At 53.7% G+C, this 20696-nt stretch overlaps 6 protein-coding genes across 6 annotated transcripts; 3 read left to right on the top strand and 3 right to left on the bottom strand.

The window, feature by feature from the left end:
* Window positions 1–1015: 1015 nt before the first annotated feature.
* LMH87_011667 (uncharacterized protein) lies at window positions 1016–4174 on the top strand (the record flags this gene model as incomplete). The annotated part of the gene is made up of 2 exons (XM_056200844.1): window positions 1016–1129; window positions 1181–4174. The coding sequence occupies 2 exons, from the start codon at window positions 1016–1018 to the stop codon at window positions 4172–4174; spliced, it is 3108 nt and encodes a 1035-aa protein (XP_056052654.1).
* Window positions 4175–5970: 1796 nt separating this feature from the next.
* On the bottom strand, window positions 5971–7681 carry LMH87_011666 (uncharacterized protein; the record flags this gene model as incomplete). Its single annotated transcript, XM_056200843.1, has 2 exons — window positions 5971–6940; window positions 6993–7681. 2 exons carry the CDS (start codon window positions 7679–7681, stop codon window positions 5971–5973), a joined length of 1659 nt encoding a protein of 552 aa, XP_056052653.1.
* A 3678-nt stretch (window positions 7682–11359) lies between these two features.
* On the bottom strand, window positions 11360–12034 carry LMH87_011665 (uncharacterized protein; the record flags this gene model as incomplete). Its single annotated transcript, XM_056200842.1, has 5 exons — window positions 11360–11438; window positions 11504–11607; window positions 11682–11777; window positions 11854–11964; window positions 12029–12034. 5 exons carry the CDS (start codon window positions 12032–12034, stop codon window positions 11360–11362), a joined length of 396 nt encoding a protein of 131 aa, XP_056052652.1.
* Window positions 12035–15981: 3947 nt separating this feature from the next.
* Window positions 15982–17597, bottom strand: LMH87_011664 (uncharacterized protein; the record flags this gene model as incomplete). The annotated part of the gene is made up of 5 exons (XM_056200841.1): window positions 15982–16925; window positions 16976–17053; window positions 17100–17201; window positions 17252–17528; window positions 17592–17597. The coding sequence occupies 5 exons, from the start codon at window positions 17595–17597 to the stop codon at window positions 15982–15984; spliced, it is 1407 nt and encodes a 468-aa protein (XP_056052651.1).
* A 1140-nt stretch (window positions 17598–18737) lies between these two features.
* Window positions 18738–19517, top strand: LMH87_011663 (uncharacterized protein; the record flags this gene model as incomplete). The annotated part of the gene is made up of 5 exons (XM_056200840.1): window positions 18738–18882; window positions 18932–18981; window positions 19035–19215; window positions 19357–19363; window positions 19508–19517. The coding sequence occupies 5 exons, from the start codon at window positions 18738–18740 to the stop codon at window positions 19515–19517; spliced, it is 393 nt and encodes a 130-aa protein (XP_056052650.1).
* Window positions 19518–19657: 140 nt separating this feature from the next.
* Window positions 19658–20668, top strand: LMH87_011662 (uncharacterized protein; the record flags this gene model as incomplete). The annotated part of the gene is made up of 3 exons (XM_056200839.1): window positions 19658–19732; window positions 19778–20046; window positions 20092–20668. The coding sequence occupies 3 exons, from the start codon at window positions 19658–19660 to the stop codon at window positions 20666–20668; spliced, it is 921 nt and encodes a 306-aa protein (XP_056052649.1).
* Between the last annotated feature and the right edge of the window lie 28 nt (window positions 20669–20696).

The following is a 20696-nucleotide window of genomic DNA, read 5'->3' as shown; positions in this document are numbered from 1 at the left end:
CGCCTAGCCTTTGTAGGTTGGTCTCTCTTACTACTGTCTTTTGATATGTGCACACACATCGCACCGAGATGATCAAAGTTGTCAAGACTGCCAGATTGTCACCTCTCCACGACGCTCGACGCGGCCGATTGTAGAAACTCGCTGCATTGGGTCAACACGAATGAAGCTAGCAAGGCATCGAGCTCGTACCTGCGTGAGCGACCCACTCAGAGATGCAATGCCTAGCTCAGGTCGAAATTAGACCACCATCCCCGCGTACTACTGGTCACTGGAGGCTGTGTGTGTTATGATTACTCTGGATGAAGACTGGTTGCTCAGTGTCCTGGACGACTGGTCGCGCCCACTCACCGTGACATCGAATGCGCCCCCCGGACATTCTGCACTCAAGTCATCGCAGCCATGCTAGTCCCCGATCAAGGTCCACGCGCCCCCTGATCCTCCTGGCAGTTGAAGTGGCTCTTGCGATTGGTAGCGTGGTCGAGAACGCAGTCGCTTGTCGAGAACAAGGCGGAAAGCCGGGTATTATGCCAATAATACTGGTGAGGGGTCCCATGCTCGTGTTTGTTTATCGGCATGGATAGTTTTCACCTTGATGCGCCATCCAAATCGTGCCTGGGAAACATGTCAGCTATCGGAATCCACTTAAAAGTGCAACTAAAGTCAGCAGCAGCAATCTCTTCGATGTGATGTCGGATATAACTTGGCTTGGCTGCAATATCGCCAGTGGCCTTTAAACTGCTCAGGGGCAAATTGCGCGGCCACGCGATGCCAGAATCCTGACAACATACTCACAAAGGGACGTTACTGGTTTTGTTAGAGAATTTAGACACCTTGTGAAAAATGCAACTTTAAAAACCCAACGAAAATGCTGAAGCTGTTGGCAACTGCAACTGCAAACGCGACTGCAGCATGTCACGTGATCTCGTGACGTTCAACGCATTTTGCGGGTAGGCTTTTGACGACATGCAAAACCATTCACGTGTATACGTGAGGCCACATTATTGGCCAAATCAACATGTTACGCATATCCGGCCGGCCGTTCGCTTGCCGGACATGTAGCAAGCTGTCACAACTGCCGTCCTTGCGGCCCAGAGTTGTGAACTCGCCATGTCTGGCGACACACTCAGGAGTAAGTTTGAGCCGAGTCTACATGGCGGAATGATATTGATTATTTTCTTAGAAATGGTTTGCAACGCAACCCAATGAAGCAAAGGGGCAGAGGTTTGGAAAAGACAGCATTCCATCCTCTCTATCTCCCAGCCCAGAACGGATAGCTGAGTTACCCGTCAGGGAAAGGCTACAGTACTGGGCGCAAGAGAACGATAGTAAAAAGGCCCCAAAGATGCTTTCGGACGCCAATCTTTATGGAGCCATGTCGAATCACATGAGCCGCACGCAAACTTCAAAAGCCACTAGCCTGAGTAACCTGAGAGCTGGGCCAGCTGGGTCCCAGACTGGCTCGGCCATGGAATTCAACCTTGGACGTGATGAGCACTCGATTGTGGGAACAGATACATCTAAACCGGGAGACATGGTTGAACTACGAAACTCCGGCTCGCGCATGCCGCTGCTGGCGATCTATCTCGGCTACTATGGGGACAGAAACCATTTCTACGCTTCCAATGGTGCCTGGAACATGTCTAGGGGCTTCTCGTCCCTCTTTACAGTGTCTAATTTCGTCAAGGCTGAGGAGCTGGAACCGATTCTATCGAAGCTAGCTGCAGATGCAACTGTGGAAGACTTTGAAAAGATGAAGGAGGAGGAAAGCGGACCATCGCGAGAAGATGCAAAGATCTTGATTGATAAGATGGACGCTTTTCGGGCTGAGGCTGAGGCTGTCTACCAGCGAAATTTGCCGAATCTTGATGCTGCGCACAAACTGCTCTCTTCTACGAATCGCGTTCGGTATATGAGCCTGTTCCAAATGGCCAACACGCTGCTGCCCGAATCTATGCAGGTAGATGGCGAGGTCCCGCCCGCCGCGCTGTATGCCGTCCACACGGCTCTGACCCGCAATGAGTTTGGCTTCCAGCCCATCAGCTCCTCTCGTGCGCTTCACAGGCGAGACCAGTTATACGAGATCTTTCCACTCGATCAGACTAGCATTGTCGAGAAGGTAAACCTGCTGATACGGCAATACACTGTTGCCACATCCAAGAGCACGCTCACCGGCAGCAATCCTGAACTGTACAAGACAGCGTTGGGAAAGTTTATCGAGCAGGCTCGCACTGCTGTAGAAAACAGCCGCAAGATTCGCGAAATCACCCCATACGGAATTCTGAAGCCTTCTAGTGGCGGTACCATCCCGAAAACAGATTGGCTACCTGTCAGCAAAGATGTCATTCTATTTCTTGAGCTGTGGGCTAGCTATGGACTTTTCGAATCCAGTGCGCGGCTGCACTCGAACGGTGCCATGATCTTGAGGGCACTCGGGGTGTACGACAACATGCCACTCAACCAGACTGCGGCATGGACATTTCTGCAAGAGATTGGACATATTATGCCTTGGGAAATCCCGTCTCGCTACAAAGTGCGCTCCCCTGGCACCGAAATTGTACCGGGCTCGGGCTTGAAGCGCGATGAGCCGAGCATTGAGGCGTCTAGAAGGACCGACATTGCAGCCGACGCCCGTCAGGATGTGACTGCTCCCGTGTTCTGCATTGATGCCACGAGTACAAGAGTCATTGACGACGGCATCTCAGTGGAAAGGACCGAGAACGAAAAGGAGTTTTGGATTCATGTACATGCAGCTGATCCGGCGTCTGGAATAAAGCCAAACTCGGAACTATGCAAGTTTATGGAGCTTATCCCAGACAACATCTACCTTGCCGGTCACTTTCAGGCTATGCTGCCGGCCGAGCTTGGGGGCGCAGTTGGTGAGCACGCGTCGAAAAGCCTCGTGAAGGAGTACTCCTTGCAGCAAGACTGTCCTGCACTCACTTTCAGCGCCAAGGTGAATCGTCGTGGCGATGTTCTTGATTACAAGGTTCAGCCAAGCACGCTTCGCAATGTTATCTACATGGAGCCAGACGATGTATCGCGATTCTGCCTGGAGCGACAACCAAAGCTTGCCCACGGTACAGAGCTCGCAGTGGGACAAAAGCCATCAAGCTCCGACTATGAACCGGAGCGCAAGATGATACTTGCTCGGAATCTAGACCAGGCGCAACAGGACGACGTGCTGCTGCTTTACGAGCTTACAAAGGCAATCAAGGAAAAGCGACTTGAAAAGGGAGCATGGCCGTACTTTTTCCCACGGCCCGCCGTCACGGTGCAGTTTGACAAGACTCCGCCGACTGCCAACGCTGATGAAATCGCCGTTCCAGCCGACCCTTATATCCATGTCGGTTTAGAGTCGAGCAACGGATCGGCGCTGGTGAGCAATTCAATGGTACTGGCTGGCGAAATCGCCGCCCGCTGGTGCGCGGACCGACAAATTACTGTGCCCTACCGGAGAGACGCCAATATGGGCGTGCAGCAGGAGGAGGCGTTGGCATATGCGCAGGGTGAGATGTATCCGCTCATCCAAAAGGGTGTCGAGCCGACCATGTCGCAGCGGGTCGAGCTGGGGCGGCTCACCGGTGGCATCGAGCTCGCGCCACAGCCGGGGCCATACTTCTTGCTAGGCCTCGACATGTACGCCAAGGCGACGTCGCCGCTGCGGCGGTTCGGCGACCTGGTGGTGCACTGGCAGGTTCACGCGGCGCTGGCGCACGAGCGGGCGACGGGCCGGAGGCTGAACCCGGCGCGGGACAATCTCGACGAGGTGCTGGCGTTTTCGCGGCAGCAGCTGGCGGACACGCTGCCGCTGCTGCAACTGCGCGAGAAGCTGGGCCGGGCGGTGAGCCGGGGGACGTCGGACTGGATGGTGATGGCGGTGGCGCGGGCGTGGCGGTACGACAAGACGCTGCCGCCGCGCATCGTCTTCACGGTGGACATGCCGCTGCGCGAGGGCCTGCTGGGCCACCTGGACCTGTTTGGCCTCGACGCCATCATGGACGTGGACGGGCTGGACAAGCACATGCTGATCAACGATGTCAAGGTGGCCGACCGGTTCGAGGTGGCGATCGCAGACGTGAATGTGCACGCGGGCCAGATTCTCGTCAAGGCCCTACGGCGTCTCGGGCCAACGGCTAACCGAGGCGACGACGACGGTTCACACCCAACGCAGTAGTAGACAGCTGTCCTTGCTGCCTAGTCCTGTGCTACTGGCGTCCTTGGGCAAACTACTGGTACAAGTACCGGTACGTTTTTTTGGTTTGTTTCGGAAGCAGTAGTTACCTGTCTCGTGGAGCGTCACCTGGGCAAGGGTCCAAAAGCTTGTCGTCGTCATCCCGAAGGGGGAGAACAAAACCCCATCTCTCCCCCAACAAAAAAGAAAAAAGAGCTTGATTCTCGATCCGTTGATTGGTTCGGTTTCTGGTCCGCAGCGAATCAGAATTTCGCCACTTGCGAATAAGAAAGACTGGGAAAAAAAAAACAGGGGTTCGGCAATGACGTTTTTTTCGAGAAGCAATCATGCGACCACACCCACAACCCCGAAAAAAGAATGGGGGCGGAGGGTCACAAGTCCTTGGTCGCCCCAAGTCCCCTAACCCAACAAGGGCGCTCTACCAGTACTCCCCCCAGTCCCCTACTGGTACGTACCAGTGTGTTTTGCGGGGGAGGGTCGGGTCCCTGGACCCCATGGGGGGTTCTGTACAACCACTGTATTAATTAATTTCACGGCATTCACCATGGACACAAATTCTTTTTTTAGGGGGAAAGCACAAGCTGCAATGCAAAGGGAAAAAAAAGTATCCAAATGTAGTATATCTTGTTGTATTGTATTATACATTATCATAGACATGGACAGTTCCATCTCAACATCTTCCTGCAGCCGATGGGCCTCGGCAATGATTCATCGGCCTTGTCCCCCTCATTCACACACCACTATAGCGTGCGCAGTGCTTATTTAGGCTACATGATTGCCCGAGTGGCACACACACACGCCCCCTTTCGATCAGACTTGCATGACCATGGGGCACAAATCGTCGCCCATCACCCTCCCCCCCCCCCCAAGCCACGCAGGCACGCGCGCACCCTCGTCACATCCTCAAAGGGTCGGTGAGTGAGGAGAAAGACATGGCCTCTGCGCCTCCTCACTCCGCTCATCATTCTGCCCTGCCCTGCCACGCCTGCCTAGCTTCAGGTACCGCGACAATCTCGACGTCTCAAGACGGCAGTTCAAGAGGGTGATTCTACGTCATGATCTGCTTGCAAATGCAAGCATCGAGACCACGCAAACAAGACATCATTCCTCATTCTCACAGGGGCCCAAATTCGAGTTCACAAGTCCAAGTTTTGGTATGATGCAATTGTACCTCTCTGGTTCGTAAATAAAAATTCACGGCTCGCACGCCACGCCTTGGCTAAATAGAATTCCCCGCACCTCAACAAAAATAAGAATAGTAATACTAGTAATGACAGCCAAATACAATCAGAACAAGAAAAATGGCGCGCGTGACCGCCACTTTGCTTTTTTAGTGCTCTCGCCCTCAGACCGCTCAACAGCAGTGTCCTCGGTTGGGCAGTAAAGCATCCATCAATGTTTTTTTTTTCCGTTCTGTGTATTCCGTAGTCGTAAAATATCAAATGTTGGTTTTGGACTTGTAGTCGTCCTCCCTGGTTCCGTTCCATCCGGTTCGCAGGGTAGATCCAGGCCAATGAAGAAACAAGAAAACATAATGCAAACAAAGCGGCTGCCGATATGCTGCCGATATGCTACCGTGACCAAACACCAAAATAAAAATAAAAGTCCGTAAAAATAAAAGACCACCCGCTTTGCCAAGCTCGATTTTGTTGGTATCCAAGATGGAAAATGACATGAAATAGTAAAAAGTCGTATATGTGTAGGCCGTTACACCGCGCAAGAATAGTCGTGGTGGGGGCTGCTTTTGTGCAGCGGTATTAGACATGCCAGTCGGGCATTTATTTTCTCCAGCCAACGTTCCAAATAACGTGGGCAATGTCGCGTGCCGTGTTGACGGTATCAATGACACGGCCAATGATACCCTCGCCCGTGGGGTTCTCGACAGATTCATAGGGCATCAGCATACCCGATGACGTGCGGCGCAGGCCTGACGCCTCGTCGGGTCCGTTCTCAACCGGTGGTGAGCGCCACCCGGAGCCCACCACCGAGATATCATTGTCATCCTCGTCCTCTTCGCCAAAGTAGAAACGGTTAGCCTGCTTGGTTGGGCGGAGGGTTTCTTGCGAGGATGATGGCGACAGGATGGGGCTGCGGCTATGCTTCATGGCCGTCTCCTGGGGCTCTGGCGTATCTTCGCGGTATTTGAGTGTCGTCGGGGGCAGCGTGGCAATGGTTTCGCAGTTAGTGCTGCGCTTGCTCTTGCTCTTACGGGCGGGGACGCCGCGCTTCTTGGACTTGACACGCTTCATCATAAAGCCGTCGTCTGAGTCGCTGTTTTCCTCGTCGTCAAAAGGCTCCATCTCCATGTCGTCATCGCCCTTGATCTCGACGGCGATGCACTGCTCAACCTTTTCGTTGAAGTGAATGTGCTTTCGCTCATTGCAGGGCGACGAGAGGCCAGAGGATTCTATCGATTCGGAAGTGCTGCTGCTGGTGACACTGAGATGACGGGATGATAGGGGAACGGCAATGTAGTCGTCCGTCTTAGGCTTATTGGTCAGAATACCTCTGCGCTCTTGGGCATGCACTGCAGCAGCAGCCTGCTTGAGGAGGGAGGCGGAGAGAATAGATCGCTGCAGCATCACCTCGGACATGCTTCTCTTCTTTAAAATAGGCTTCTTTTGCATGTTGACGAGAGAGTCGCTCTTGGACATGGCGGAGCTGGAGGGCTCAGTTTGGGTGTCGTATAAGTGCCCAGGCTTGCATTGCAGAGGGCCATAGAGCCATGTTACATCGCAGTCCTTGAGCCTGTAGATGCGTCAGCGTAATGCTTGTGGAGCATGATCAGAAGTGGACTCACCAGTTAAGAGATTCTGGGGAAATGGTCTTGAGATTATGCTTGGCCTTCATCCAGGTTCGCCACGAGGCATTCTCGAGGCGTGCCGAGTTGGCTACCTCGCCCCTGCGGGTGACAATGTAGCGCCACGAGGTCCAGATGTCCTCCTCCTTCCAGTCGTGAGAGAGGTAGTCGACTTGCCTGGAAGGTTTGCTGGCAATAGTGGCATCATCCTCGGCGTGCTTGGTCAGTTCGGGGGTGTCGGGGCGCGAGGTGCTCTCTGACGAGTCGTCGACGGCGCAGCAGTCTTGAGCGTGGTGGGACTGGTTGATGGCGCCGTCGTCTTCGTCATTGTCGTAGCCAAGATGGGGATGCATGTAGTATTTTTCATCCGAAAAAGGCGGCAGGCCAAAGTGATCCTCGGGTGAATCGTCGAGAGGCGGGGCGTCGTCAAAGTCAGAAGCTATTGAGAGGTTGGTGGCAGGAGTAGAAGCGTATGAGATATCGACAGATTCGGCATGGACGGTTCTAGGCGAAGGAGGTGCAGAAGAGGCGTCGGATTCCGAGGAGGACTTGGAGGAGGGTTCGTATGTTGAAGGTATCTTGTGCGTCGAGGTATTGAAGGTGGACGTGTCGAACTTTGCATGCGAGGCAGAGCGCCGCATCGAAGACGACGAGAAATAGTTGTCCTCTGAATTAATGACGACAGCCATGGCGGAAGAGCGATCCAAACGTGAGGGCGCGTCAAGTATGAGCGTGGACGGGCAAGTCGGAGAGTGTCAAGGTTTAGAGAATCATTGGAGAGCGTCGACGCAGGGCCGGCGGCCGCACAAGTGAGATGCGTGGATGTGTGTAGAATTGCAAACACTCGAGGAGACAAATACGTCGTGGATGGGCGGCAGAGACGGAGATGCGAAACCGGTTTGCGCAGAGGAGGTGACAAGTTGGTAGGACGGGTGCTTATACGGGCGACGAGGTCGGCAGAGTGGTAGCGTGTATGCAGGCTGTGACGCACGGCGCAGCGACGGGGGTGTGTTTGTGTGTTGGTGTTGTAGTGGTATTGGTGGAGAATCGGTGTTGGCAATAAGAGAGAGGAAAGGAGATCTCTTGTCGACAAACGAGAGGAATGGCGATGGCCGCGAATGATTGAGACTGATGGATAAGAAAGAAGAGGAGAAATCACACGAGGTGGGATGGGAAGAAGCAAAAGAGTTTGGCAGAGAAAGGGAAAGGCAAAAGGGTACGCGAGGATGAAGAGATTTCGGGTGCGCGGGCTACGGGGGGCTTCCGGGGGGGAGGGGGGGGGGCGTCCAGGGAAGGAGCAAAAAGCGGCACAGCGGGTGGCATCAAGACGCTGGTGGGCTGGGTAATTGGAAAGGTAGTTGGCAACTTGGCAGGCCCTTGGGGGAAGGTACCTGGGGCGCTGAAGCGTTGCTGGGGCTTGCCAGGTACCTCTACTGGAGCGCTAAAACAGGCCTGGGAAGCCTGGAAGCGGCAGGCTGGGCGTCGCCAGCAGGGCCAGGTGCCAGGCTGGACGACAGTGGGGAGAGACCTGGGCTAGACCGCAGGCGCCACCTGGAGAAGGAGGAGAAGGAGGGGAATTGGAAGAGAGCGGGCGCCTGGTTGAGGATGGCGCAGAGCAAGGACTGTTTTAGTCTGTGTACCGGTACATGTATAGTGGCACAGTAGATTTTTGGCACTAGCAACTCCGTAGGTACTGATAGGATGTGATGTGCAGGCCAGAACATGGCCATCGTGGGCTAGCGACTGGCACTGTAACGTGCGCTGGAGATGGGCTTGGTGATGGTGTGTGTGTGGGCCGGTCGGTGTGTGTGTAGAGTCGACTGTACGATAGGCACTTTGGCGCTGTACCTGTCTATTGAGGCCACAGCACCCACCCAGCAGCGAGTTACAGAGCCTGTGGGCGACACCTGTGCGCATCGCGTACAGTTGAGTTGGTTCCATGGCAGTTGGAGCTTGGTGCGCCACAGGCCTGCAGCGGTAGCGCATGCAGCCACAACGCTTGCAGCTCGGAAGCGTGGCGTGGCGTGGCATGGCATGGCATGGGCGGTGCATTGCATGGCGCAACCCAGGTCCAATTGCAGGGAACGCGGCCAATATCGACTCAATCATGTCATCGGCGGATTCTGTCGAGTAGCTGTGAAGGAGTATTTTGGTCCGAGGAGCGACAATCAAGCTGAAGTCAGGCCAGGCCCAATTCAAGTACATCCGGGATACTGGCAGGTAATTGCTTGTTCCTTTTTATCATTCCCTTTTCTTACTCCGTACAGGGCTTCGAAAGCGTGTACTTGCCCTTTCCAGCAGGCTGGGTCCCAGCCCATCCCAGCACCCATGCCCTGTAAAGTCAGTCACACAGGCCCCAGAAGCGGGGAATCCTGGCCGCAAACGAAACCGAACAACATGGTTGCGTGACTCGCAGCAGTTGCCATCTTACGGCTCGCCATACCTACCAACTACCAACTGATACTGGCACAAACCGCAGGCTGCGACTAATAATTCTCTCCATGCTATATATCTCTATGAGACCACCACCGCCTCCGCGTTGCAGCACGGAACAAGGGGCAGGAAACACGAATCCAACCTCATGATCAACAGTAGACTTTTTCTTGTTCCAAGCCACCCCTTTTCCCCGCGCCTTTCATTTTTTTTTTGCTCCTCCCTTTTACAAACGCTTCAGCGCCATGGCCATGTCCTCCCCCTCCGGATAACAGCTGTGCCGCAGCATTTGGCGCTACTGGTAGGCTTGGTCAGTTCGAGACCCGCCAGCCAGACTCGACAAGAAAAAGACCAAGCTAGCAGGGATAAGAGGGTTCCCGAGTAAAATTGTCAAAAGAAACGTTTTTTTTTCTCGCTGTCTCCTCGCCCTGGTAGTACGTGAGGACTCTCAGCTGTACTCTGCTGGGAGTGGGGCGCTCTCCCAGACTCCAGAGCAAGTCCGGCTTGCTACGGCCTGGATATTGCCACTGGTGTCAACATCCGCACACGGGAATAAAATAAAAATTCTTGAAAATTCTGCTTCGCGCCACGGCACTGTGGAAGGATTCAAGTTGTTGTTTTCCTTCTGTCCGTTTTGACTCGTCCTCTTTTTTTGTTGTGTTTTGCTGAGACCTGTTTTCGGCGGCATTACGGGTATTGGTTGGAATGCCCTGTCCACCTATAAAAATACACACACAGAAAACCCTGCGTGCCAGTAATAAAGTTTATGGATCGTCTCTTGCTTCAACCTACCGAGTACTAGGAATTATACAAACTTTGATCCCATCTATTTACTGAATACCATGCCTGCGGGGACTAGGGGCCACCCCGAGTGGCGTCTCTGCCAGTTGAATTCAGATGTAACCGTACTGTACACAATGACAGGTGCAGGGCTGTTTGTCAAGCCGTCTCGATACCTCCACGGCAACACACAACGAGTCCTCGGCCGGTCCGTATCTTGCTGTGCAGGCCCCGGCGGCCAAAACGCTGCGCAGGAAGCAGGGCGAGGTGGATGTGCAAATTTGCTAGCTGCAGCCTGAAGGCCCGTTGTCCAAGATGCGCCTGATGGTGGTGGCGTGCCATCAGAGCCATGTGCCAGTAGAAAACCCAGTAACAACTACCTACAGATATCTGGTGGTGAGAGGTACTACCAGTAACTACTGGTAGGTAGACAGTGAGGGGTCCACTGAAACTCCCAAGCCTCGTTCCTTCCGTTTTAGCGCTGCGTCCAGGACCTCCCGCTCGACATCCTAATCGTCGTCTCTGGCCCTCGCCATCAACCGGCCATATTAATTAAGCAAACATCATCTCCGCTTCAGATTCACAAAACCATGCAAATGGGAGGGAGGACCAATCCCCGGCCTGCCATCTCTTCCCACCCTGGATAGCCCCGTCCCGCGATCCCCAGTCCAATCTAGACCCAGTCGACCCGTCGCCATCTTCGGAGCAGGCGTCTTCTTTCGCGCCACCACCGGTTTGACCATCTGGACATCTATTTCCATCTCTGCATCGATCCGCGTGACTAGCTTCCGTTTTCTTTTCGACCGGTTCGCCTCACTTATCTTGTGATACTGACCTCATGCTTGTCTCAAAGCGCCCTGATAATCACATCACCCCGCCATGCCCGCCTTGGGCTATCTGCGTCTGTCGAGCACTGCACAGGTCCAACCCACCACAAACCCTCCGATTCGCAAACGATACACCACAGTCCCTTTCTGCATGCAAATGTCACTACATTGCATGTCTCCGTTGAACCACTTGCAGCCGCCTACCCTCTCGATCCACATGCCCGTATTCCTCGGCGCCGGGCGGCGGGGGGTGTAGCGTTCATCGCCCGGGGCCCGAAATCTCCCGCAATATCCTCACCTAATAAAAACAGTTCGGACGAGAGCCTACTACGTCTTGCCTAGTAATGCTCTCTGCATGCGGCTATCTAGAGCTGCCTCGGTGCTCCAACCATCCCCCTCTTTCACGCTGTACAAACACATAATGTCCAACAAACGGCCCCTGATACGACCCTCTCACCGGTCAACACATACATATACCACCACACGCACAGCGTCACATTGACTGTGCCAAATGAGAAGGCGGGCGCAACCACTTTGGCATACAACTGCAAGCCTGCTACACATTGGCCACCTGGCTAGCAATCGCTCAGGCACCAGTTGGTATGGCTTGCTTACTAGGCCGCGCCAGGCACTCTGTGTCTAGACTTACTTGCTGTGCCAATGAATGGCACCATCGCGCCCCGTGTGTGCGCGAGGCCACCTGCGTTGCGCTCAAGCTACCAGTAGCGCTTCTCACCGCCAACGCCTGGCCATCACTTCCAAAATTGAAAGACACCGATTTCGTAGCGTGATTGATTTGAAGGCCAATCTTCCTGTCTCACCACAGGGTTCTCCATTGAACTCTGACAGCTGTCCCGCACAGAGTTCATTGGTACGAGGGCGACATGACCTGGCCCTCTCACTTCCGTGCTCAGTTGAATGGAGGGTATCAGCTTTGTGTGCCAGACTGTCAGAACTGAAGAGCCCGAAAAGCGACCCGAAGGTTGTGGCGCATACTATCATGAAAAGGCTTGCGATTGAATGCCTTTGTTTCGTTGGCAAGTAAGCGTCGTGGCTTGTCGATCGGCGCAACAGCTATCCTCCAACCAGCTTAGCCACCTGCGGCTGGACAAGATGCTACCGTACTTTGGGTCTCGAGCGAGAAAGCGTCAAGCCACTGTGTCCAGCTTTTCGTTGCCAATCATGATGCATTAAGACTGCACTTGACTGCACTCGTACCGGTAAACGACAGCTCTACTACAATCAAGTATGGAAATAGGCCAAAACTTGATGTTGTGCATATAATCCACCCCTTCCTCCGCTTATTATACGTTGACATTCTCGCCATGTCCAGTTTTCTTACATCAATGTCGGATCATGCGGATCTCTCTTGTCCGCACAGCCCTCAATTGGGTCTACCCGGAGATCAAAACTGGGCAAGACGTTGAATCGAAACATGGCAATCCACACAACTTTGTAAAATGGTCAGCGCCAATTTTCATTAATCAAGAAAGACTCGATGGGATGGTTTTCGACTATGAGCCACATCCACCGGCCCTTCTGGCCGTCCGCTTATTGGACCTTGCAGGTGCATATTTTAAGCTCTGCGTGGCGCTGCTAACGACATGGATAGCTGCATAATGCAGCGGACTGGAGTCCAGCCCGTTTTTGCATTGTCTCGTATGTGCATTGGATTCGGAGAAGCTCCCCTCCAGCCGTGACGTGTCCAAGATCATTGGACAAAGGGCGCCATTTGCTAAAATAGAAGAAGAGGAATACGCTTTTCGCGACCCGGCCTAGCCTCGCCGCGTCTTTCCTTAGCAGCTTACCGTCTCGGGCTAACGAGGCATTTGGTCTGAAACAGCTCTCATGTCTTTTGTGAGCGATATATCGTAATTCTCGCAAAACCCGCCAAAATTTTACCCAATTTCCCATACGCAATTGGCGTGCACCCACACGCCATGCTCACACCATCCCACCTACACACACCCCGAATAGAACGCACCCCTGTTGGAGGACAGGTGAAGGCATCGACTGGCGCGGCGGCGCAACGTCCCCGTGTGGCCGGGATATTGTCAACAGTGGGTCGATGGGAGCCTCAGATGCGGTCCCACGGCCTATTGCCCGGCATGCATTGTACCAGTGTGTGCGTTGTGATGTGGGATTGTGGCGCGTCGCCCTTGGCAAGTGCCAGTGCCGCAGCGATGCCAACAGTGGCAAATTAGTTGTTTTAATCTTTGACGGGGCTTTGTTCATGCCTTGAGTAATCTATCTATGCAGTCTGCGACATATTGCGGCGCAAGCTAGTTGGGGAGCCTGATAGGCACTTGTGTGAGTGTGTGTGCTAAATAAAAAAAGATAACACAGCACATCCACACACACACACATACACCTGTCGGCCCGGGGAACTGGGGGATAAGCCAAAGTTGGAACTTATCATGATAAGAGCACACAGATTGGCGCTATCATACTCCTCGCACTTCCGATATGCGGAGAGCGGGCATGCAATGCGAGGCGATAGAAGAGAAAACCGGGCGCGTAATCTGTAGATGAACTGATAGACAAAGGTGCCGCCGCCGCCGCTGCTGCCTTGGATGATATGATCGAATGGATGATGCATGACTACGCGGGGGAAACGTGGTTCTTGTCTGGTCTCTGATACAGCCTCCACGATTGCGTGTCAACGCCAAGCAGACGCAAGCCACAGCAGAGGGGTGAGTATGTAAGAGAGGGGAAAAAATTGGGTTACTTGAAATAAATAAATAAATAAATAAATCAGGGAATTTAATCTGGGGCTCGCGGCGGCCTGCAGATGGGCTTTTCCGACGCGAGATCGGCGAAAAAATAACGGCCGCTGGGTAGAGGACCCCCCAGGGTGATGGGACATGGATGGCCAATTCGTTGGCGGGCGTGTACGGACACCCGTGGCCAGTAAGGAAATGAACCTTTACTTTTTTCTTGTACGGAATCTGAAACATGGAGGGGCTGGGTGATGCCGTATTTCCATGATATGAATGCGGAGAAAAGAGATATACCTGTAGCTAACTCTTCTTATGCTTTTCTTATGCTCTTCTTATGGCCAGGAGCTCGTCGGTGAACACGCCCAGGGCTGGTGTACCCGGTCGTTTTCATTATGCTGCATGTAGTGAGATTATACAAAACGAGTCAAGATTTTGTCATACTAATATCGTTTTTCTCCAAAAGAAGAACCGGGCCTAGCTTAACACTACAAACTTTCATCTTGGGTCGGGCACACCCGCATATCGGAGGAGCACCTCTTGCTCACGGGAGGCTCGGGGGGGGGGGGGGGGGGGGGGGGGAGAGGGGAGTTCTGTCGTGAAACCTTTGAGCAGACGGTCACAGGCATATAGCCACCTGGAACAACAGAGCCAATGATGAGCTGTATCATGGGCTGCAATTGCCAATTAGCGGGCGAAAGAAGCGTATTTAACGAGAATGACGAGACCCATTTGGGTTTGTCTACTTGGTTCGGAAACAATGCGCCTTGGTTGCACTGCTGTGCTTCCCTGCCACGGGCTCTTGTCAGACTGACGATGGCTGAACAATAGTAGAATAGCCTCGCGGTGAAGCGTGCAGCTATCGAAGCTCTCACGCGACCAAAGAAAGGGCGAGAGGGCTGCGAGACGGCCGTCGTGATGTCTTTGCCGTCTCGGTCGAAGCGTGCCCTTCGCTGGGAAGGCTGTGATATACGGACCTCGCAGTATCACAAATCTTATGGACGTGGGATCATGTCAGCTAGAGGGTAAGTCTTACAAATTTAATGATTCCGGGAGAGAGTTGGCATGCCCAAGAATATTGCGTAATCTTTCTTGTCCCCGTTCCCATATCCACAACCTCTCCTTTCGCCGGTATCTACAGTCTCTACGTGCACATGTTGTGCCTTTTCAAAAGAATGCCCCAGATTGTGCGTATTCCTCAAGCAGCATTATTCTCAACGGTTGATCCATATGGTCCGAGACCGCAGCCGCATCCCGTCGCAAAGCTATGCATGCGAGTGAGGACATGCACGTAGACACACCGGTGTCGTAGCTGCAACGTCACCCCTGACAGCCCAAGAGAGAGAGGGCTTCATGTCGGGCCGCACTCCAACGGAGCATCATGTCCTGGTACGGGCTCAAGCCAAAAGCATTGTGTAAAGGGAGAAAGCTATTTCTGTCCGAATCGCACGAATTTGCTACGAAATCTCGCGTCTGGTTTCGTGATTCATCAAATCATGTTTTGATTATTCAAGGCCATGGATATTTATACAAGAAGCCGCCGCAGGTCGTCCCTGCGCTGCCGACCGCAAGGTGGTATATCTGCTCTGCATTATACTCGGCCGCTCCATTTTCCTTTTCTTTCCCCCCCAAGACTGTCCACGTCGACGCCGGGCGTCTGCGCAACCACCACATGAAACTGCAGCTTCGTCATGCATCGGCGCATCGAAACTCCCTTTCAGCTCTTCCCGTTTTGAGAAACATCGCCGTTTCTTCTGCAGACACAAATGAGAGCCACTGTGCCGCTGTTAACCCATCTCGTCTCGCGTGGACCTCTCTCCGACACCGCCGTGTGGCATGGCACACCATCCCCATTGAGCCGTACATGAACGGGGATAATGTCTATGCCTCCGGCACCTGGTCGTATCCCCTCTGATATAGAACACAAGATAGATGTCGTCTCTGCTTCTCCTGCACTCCGCACTCCCCGCACACCTTCGCCACCTTATATACATATCAATGAAATAGTATGACACTTTTCGTCTGAACCGCTCCTCCTCTCTTATCGGTGTCGTGCAGCTCTATACATAACACGGCCATAGAAAGAGAATTTGCGTTTATTTTTGTCCATCCATGTCTGTCAGGCTGTTCAAGAATGATAAGAACAACCGTTTCCATTGGGGATGTTTCCACAGTCTCTCGTCACAAGACAATTGCCCGAATTGAGCTTGATCGTCGATAGATAAGGACCGCTCAAGAGCGAGGGGCAAAGGCAACCGATGGCGGGACGCGGAAGCTGGCGCAAAACATCCGCTTCGCCGGTGCCACGTCGCGCACCTCGTGGATCGAGACCTGACCGTCGACCTCGGCATCGCCCGGCACTAGACGAACGCCAATTTCCTTTTCGATGCGGTCGCAAATATCGTCGAGCGGCGTGGCGTCGTCGGCCTTGACGGCGAAGCAGTGCGTGTGCACCAGCGGCAGCCGCGTCGCCGTGTGCGGCGCAAACAGCGCCTCCTGGCCCTGGTAGATGCCGCGAAAGTTGTGCAGAAACTCAATCGCCGACGCCGGCAGATTCATGACAAAGTGCGATATCGTCGGCGGCACAGGCACGCGCGGGGTCGCCGGCCGCGGGGTGCCGGCCGGCGCGGAGCGCGACACCTTAGGGGCTGGGAGGACGGCTGCGTCGCCGCGGCGCGAGGCGGCGAGGACTTCGTCGCACGCCTGCCGGATGAATCCGTGGCCGTCGGCGTTGAAGGGCCGGACAAACTCGCCGACCTTGTTGCGCTGAATTATGTCCGTCAGGTACCGGTAGCTCGCGGGATTCTTGTCGTTGGCCCAGACAAAGACGCCCTTCTTACCGGCGGGCACGGCAAAGGGCCCGATGCCGGCCATAACGTCGGCGACGACCTCGCCGGGCTGGAAGAGCGCCGTGATACGCTGGTGTTCCGTGCCGAGCTTGCTGTTCCAGTACACCTTGGCGTAGTCAAACTTGAAGTGGCAGCCGGCCTCGCTGACCTCGACTTCGAGGTCGTCGGGGCCCGCGAGCACCTCGTACGCAAAGGTTCGGAACTCGCTCTCGGTGCCAACATTGTCAATCTTGTTGATGACCGTCTTGATGCCAGGGTTTTTGTCTATGATGACTTGGGCAATGATGTGTTTGTAGGGTAGATATTGATCCCGAAGGTTGAGATGAGCTATCCTGTCAGCTTGATGCCTTGGGAACTGGTGTGGAAGATAAACATACCAACGTGTCCAGCTGTGTTAAAGCCAGAGGGAATTTCACCTTGTAGCTCCTCAGGGAGGATGCTTCTCATGACATCAACTATATATGTCAGCCGTGTCTGTGAGGCGACCGAGGAGCACCCTACCGTAGCTCCATAAGCTGTAGTCGATGTTAATATCATATGGCACAACCTTGAGGTCGCCTATTTTGGAAGCTGCCTGCAGCTCTGGGCTCCAGGTTGAAGGTTCTAAGCAAGTCAGCCAACTACCTTACTTTTGGGTCCAGGTATGAACTTACCTTGCGGTTTGATATGAGTTTTAAGAACAAGACATTTATTTCCCTTGGCAGCCAACGCAGGGTCTGGGTCCGGGGCTACCTGCTGGTAATTTTGCAGAATGAACAGCTCTCTTGTGAGCTCCAGCTCCTTTCTATATTTTGACAGCAGCTTGTTCTCCCGCACAGAAACGGCCGCTGAAGGAACGGTGCGTGCAAAGAGGGCCCTGTCCAGGGTTTTGGCAGCCCTAGCCGCCGCGGGGGCGCGAAACAGGTTCATTTCTTGAGCTGGCGAGGAGTCCTGGACGGCATTAGATTTTTACTCCATTTCTTGGCAAGCAGGATTGGGTTGATATCTTCGTACCTCCATGTCTAAAATGCTTGCAGGGATGAGTCGGTGCTGTCAAATTTCGGTGGTACGCCGCAGCTTTTGCCTCAGGCCCCACCTAATTTCAACGTCTGCTTGTGCAGTCATCTCGACCTGGTTGTCACTGCGGCTCTGGTAGCGATGGAGATGAGCATGTCAGTATGATATAAACTGGCTATCTACGATTGGTTCGAGCTACGACGCCCTGATGATGGACTAAGGCATATGCTGATACGGGATCGCTACGCGGCTTGGTCGCTGGCTGCCTCACGGGAAAGCGTACCTACTCAGCCCGGGATTGTGTGAGACATCGGGCACAGACTTCCTTTGCATCCTGTCGGCGACTTCACCTTTTCAAATCCAGCCGAAAATGAAAACAAGGCGCAGACATGCACGACTGGTTGCCGGTAGTCACGCAACAGGGGCCAGGGCGGCGCTAATTGCAAGAACCCCGAGCCTGATTTCATTCCACGCGAGACGACATTGACATATTGATTTACACGACTGCCGAATAAACAATAAAATCCCAATACTTCATTCGTAGAAACCTTTCCAAGCTTAAAAATGTGTTGAATCGCGAATTGGCAAGTGATCTTCTACTCCTTGGTTATTCTGAGCGGCGATGCGCACGAAAAAGTACATCGTCGAGCGGGACGCAAATGGCAGGGGTAGGTTGCGCTCTACCAGTTGTAACTCGTAATTAACAGATATTGAAATGCCTACCGGCGTTTCTGCACGTAAACCCCGAATATTGCTACTTCGTGCAGAGAAGGCTGACTCGCCCCAATATCGAATAAGGCTCCGAACGGATCGTGTTGCGCTGATCGCTCCAGCCTGATTCACTTTTAACGAATGCGAAGGCCTGTTGCCTGCTCGCAACGGCCAATGTTCCGGAGCTGAATATGCATGCACTGCCTGTTTATATACCCCAATGCGGGCCTCGCAGCCGCTGGCCGATTCAGACCTTCGGTGGTTCTGCTCCTTGACCCCATTCACGACGACTGATTAACAGCATCATCACCGACTAGCTGCGTATTCCCTTCAGGCGACAGGATGAGCAAAAAGTGCTACTGGATTAGCGGCAACGAAATGCCCGAAGGTTTCGCGCCATGCAATCCAGATGCTGAGAACAGTCCATGCTGCATGCTCGACAAGTCGAACCCAGATATCTGCATGGGCTCAGGTGTCTGTTACTCCCAAACAGATGACTACGAGGGCTCCATGTACATTAATGGTTGTACGGACAAAACGGGCAAGGCGAAAGACTGTGCACAATTGTGCAATCCCCGTAGGTGTCCTGCTGTCGCTCAGAAACAATCCAGCGCTGACTTGAACAGCCTCCCACAAAGGTGCCAACAGCTTGGACGTTCTAGAGTGCGCCCGAGGAGTATACTGCTGTCGAGACTTTGGCACCTCGGGGAATTGCTGCACTGAATCGAGTGCCCTCATCACAACTGGCTTGGGAAAACTCATGGTGGCCGCCAAGACGGTGACGGTATCATCGGGGGCGACGGCAGCAGCGACATCATCAACAATTACGCCGACTGCAACACCGAATTTGAATTCGTCGTCGATCGCGGCAGAATGCCCAAGGAGCAATGGAGCTGTGATCGGAGGGGCGGTCGGTGGAACAATGGGAGCTGCACTGCTGGCATCCCTGGCGGCCCTTGCGTTCCTGTACAAGCGACGCTCGAGAGGATACAAAAGCGCAATTTCTGAACTCAGTGATACCAACACCGGAAACTATGACCCCAAGTCGCAGAGTCCTGGTCAGTATTCGTACTCCAGCCCAACAGCTCAGCAGAGGGCCGCAGAACTGCCGCCCCAGCCAGTGCATGAATTGGCAAACTAGGGTGCAGAGAATCCTGGAGACGTACGAGACGAGAAGAGCATCTCTAATTATGAAATATTAGGGAAGATTAATGTTCAATGTACTTCGCTTTTCGACTTGGAGGCGCGATGTGTGGCGAGATTCACCCCACAAGACATCTACACTACCGTGCCCCGCCACACGCGAAGTCATCACTTACATCACCACTTTCTAGAGATTCGAATCATAAAAAATGCCCGAGAAGCGCACTTTGGATGCTTTCTTCGCGCCGTCTGCGAAGAGGCCACGTGAAGCCGAGGCTGAGCCAGTATGTCGCAGTCCAATTCATCGCGGCCGTCGCTTACCTGTGCAGGTGTCAACCTCAAAGCACAGCGCGTATCCATTTGACATTGCCGACTTTCCAGCGACTCTGGCAAAAGAGCTGTCACCCCCAAACATACCCGACAAACCTGGCCAGACAATAGATGACAAGCAAGACTTAGATCTGCTTTACTTTGACCCCTTTGTGCCCAAGCTGCAGGCTCGTCAGCTTTTTGAGTTTCTGAGAGCAGAGCTGCCGTTTTACAGAGTCCAGTACAAAATCAAGCGCGGAGGCATAGAGACGGAAATCAAGACGCCCAGGTTCGTTCCTCCCGATAGAATCGAGAGACTTTGCTAACCTGGCAGATGGACGACCGTTTTCGGCTTGGACGAAACGTCGCGATTCAAAGACGGGCGGGTCGTTGACGCCGAGTCTGAAGTGCTGGTAGCAGACGGCCGTTACACCCGTTACCCTCCGCGACCAATTCCGCAATGCCTCGAAACATTGCGCAGGGCTACCGAGGCTGCTACAGGGTGCAAATTCAATTTCTGCCTCGTCAACTACTACGCTTCCGGGGCGGACAGCATCTCCTACCACAGCGATGACGAGAGGTTTCTAGGGCGAGATCCCACGATTGCTTCATTCTCGCTAGGCGCCCAACGTGACTTCCTGATGAAGCACAAAACGGCGCCGGAGAGTTTGAAGCTTGCCCTGGGGAGCGGGGCCATGATTTTGATGCGCGGGACAACACAGTCGCGGTGGCTGCACTCCATTCCGAAGCGAACCGGCAAGAACAGTGAGGACGGTGGAAGGATTAACATCACCTTCCGTCGGGCCATGACGAAAGATGGGACAGAAAATTACTACAATTACAATGTCGGACGCGGACCAATGTATCGATGGGACAGGATACGACGAGAAATGAGACAGCGCAATGAATAATGTTTATCAACTGTTATGGAAGAACGAG

The sequence above is a fragment of the Akanthomyces muscarius genome, chromosome 4 (assembly GCF_028009165.1).
Source record: "Akanthomyces muscarius strain Ve6 chromosome 4, whole genome shotgun sequence".
In the NCBI taxonomy this organism is placed as follows: domain Eukaryota; kingdom Fungi; phylum Ascomycota; class Sordariomycetes; order Hypocreales; family Cordycipitaceae; genus Akanthomyces; species Akanthomyces muscarius.
This window is presented reverse-complemented; position numbering and strand designations above follow the sequence as displayed.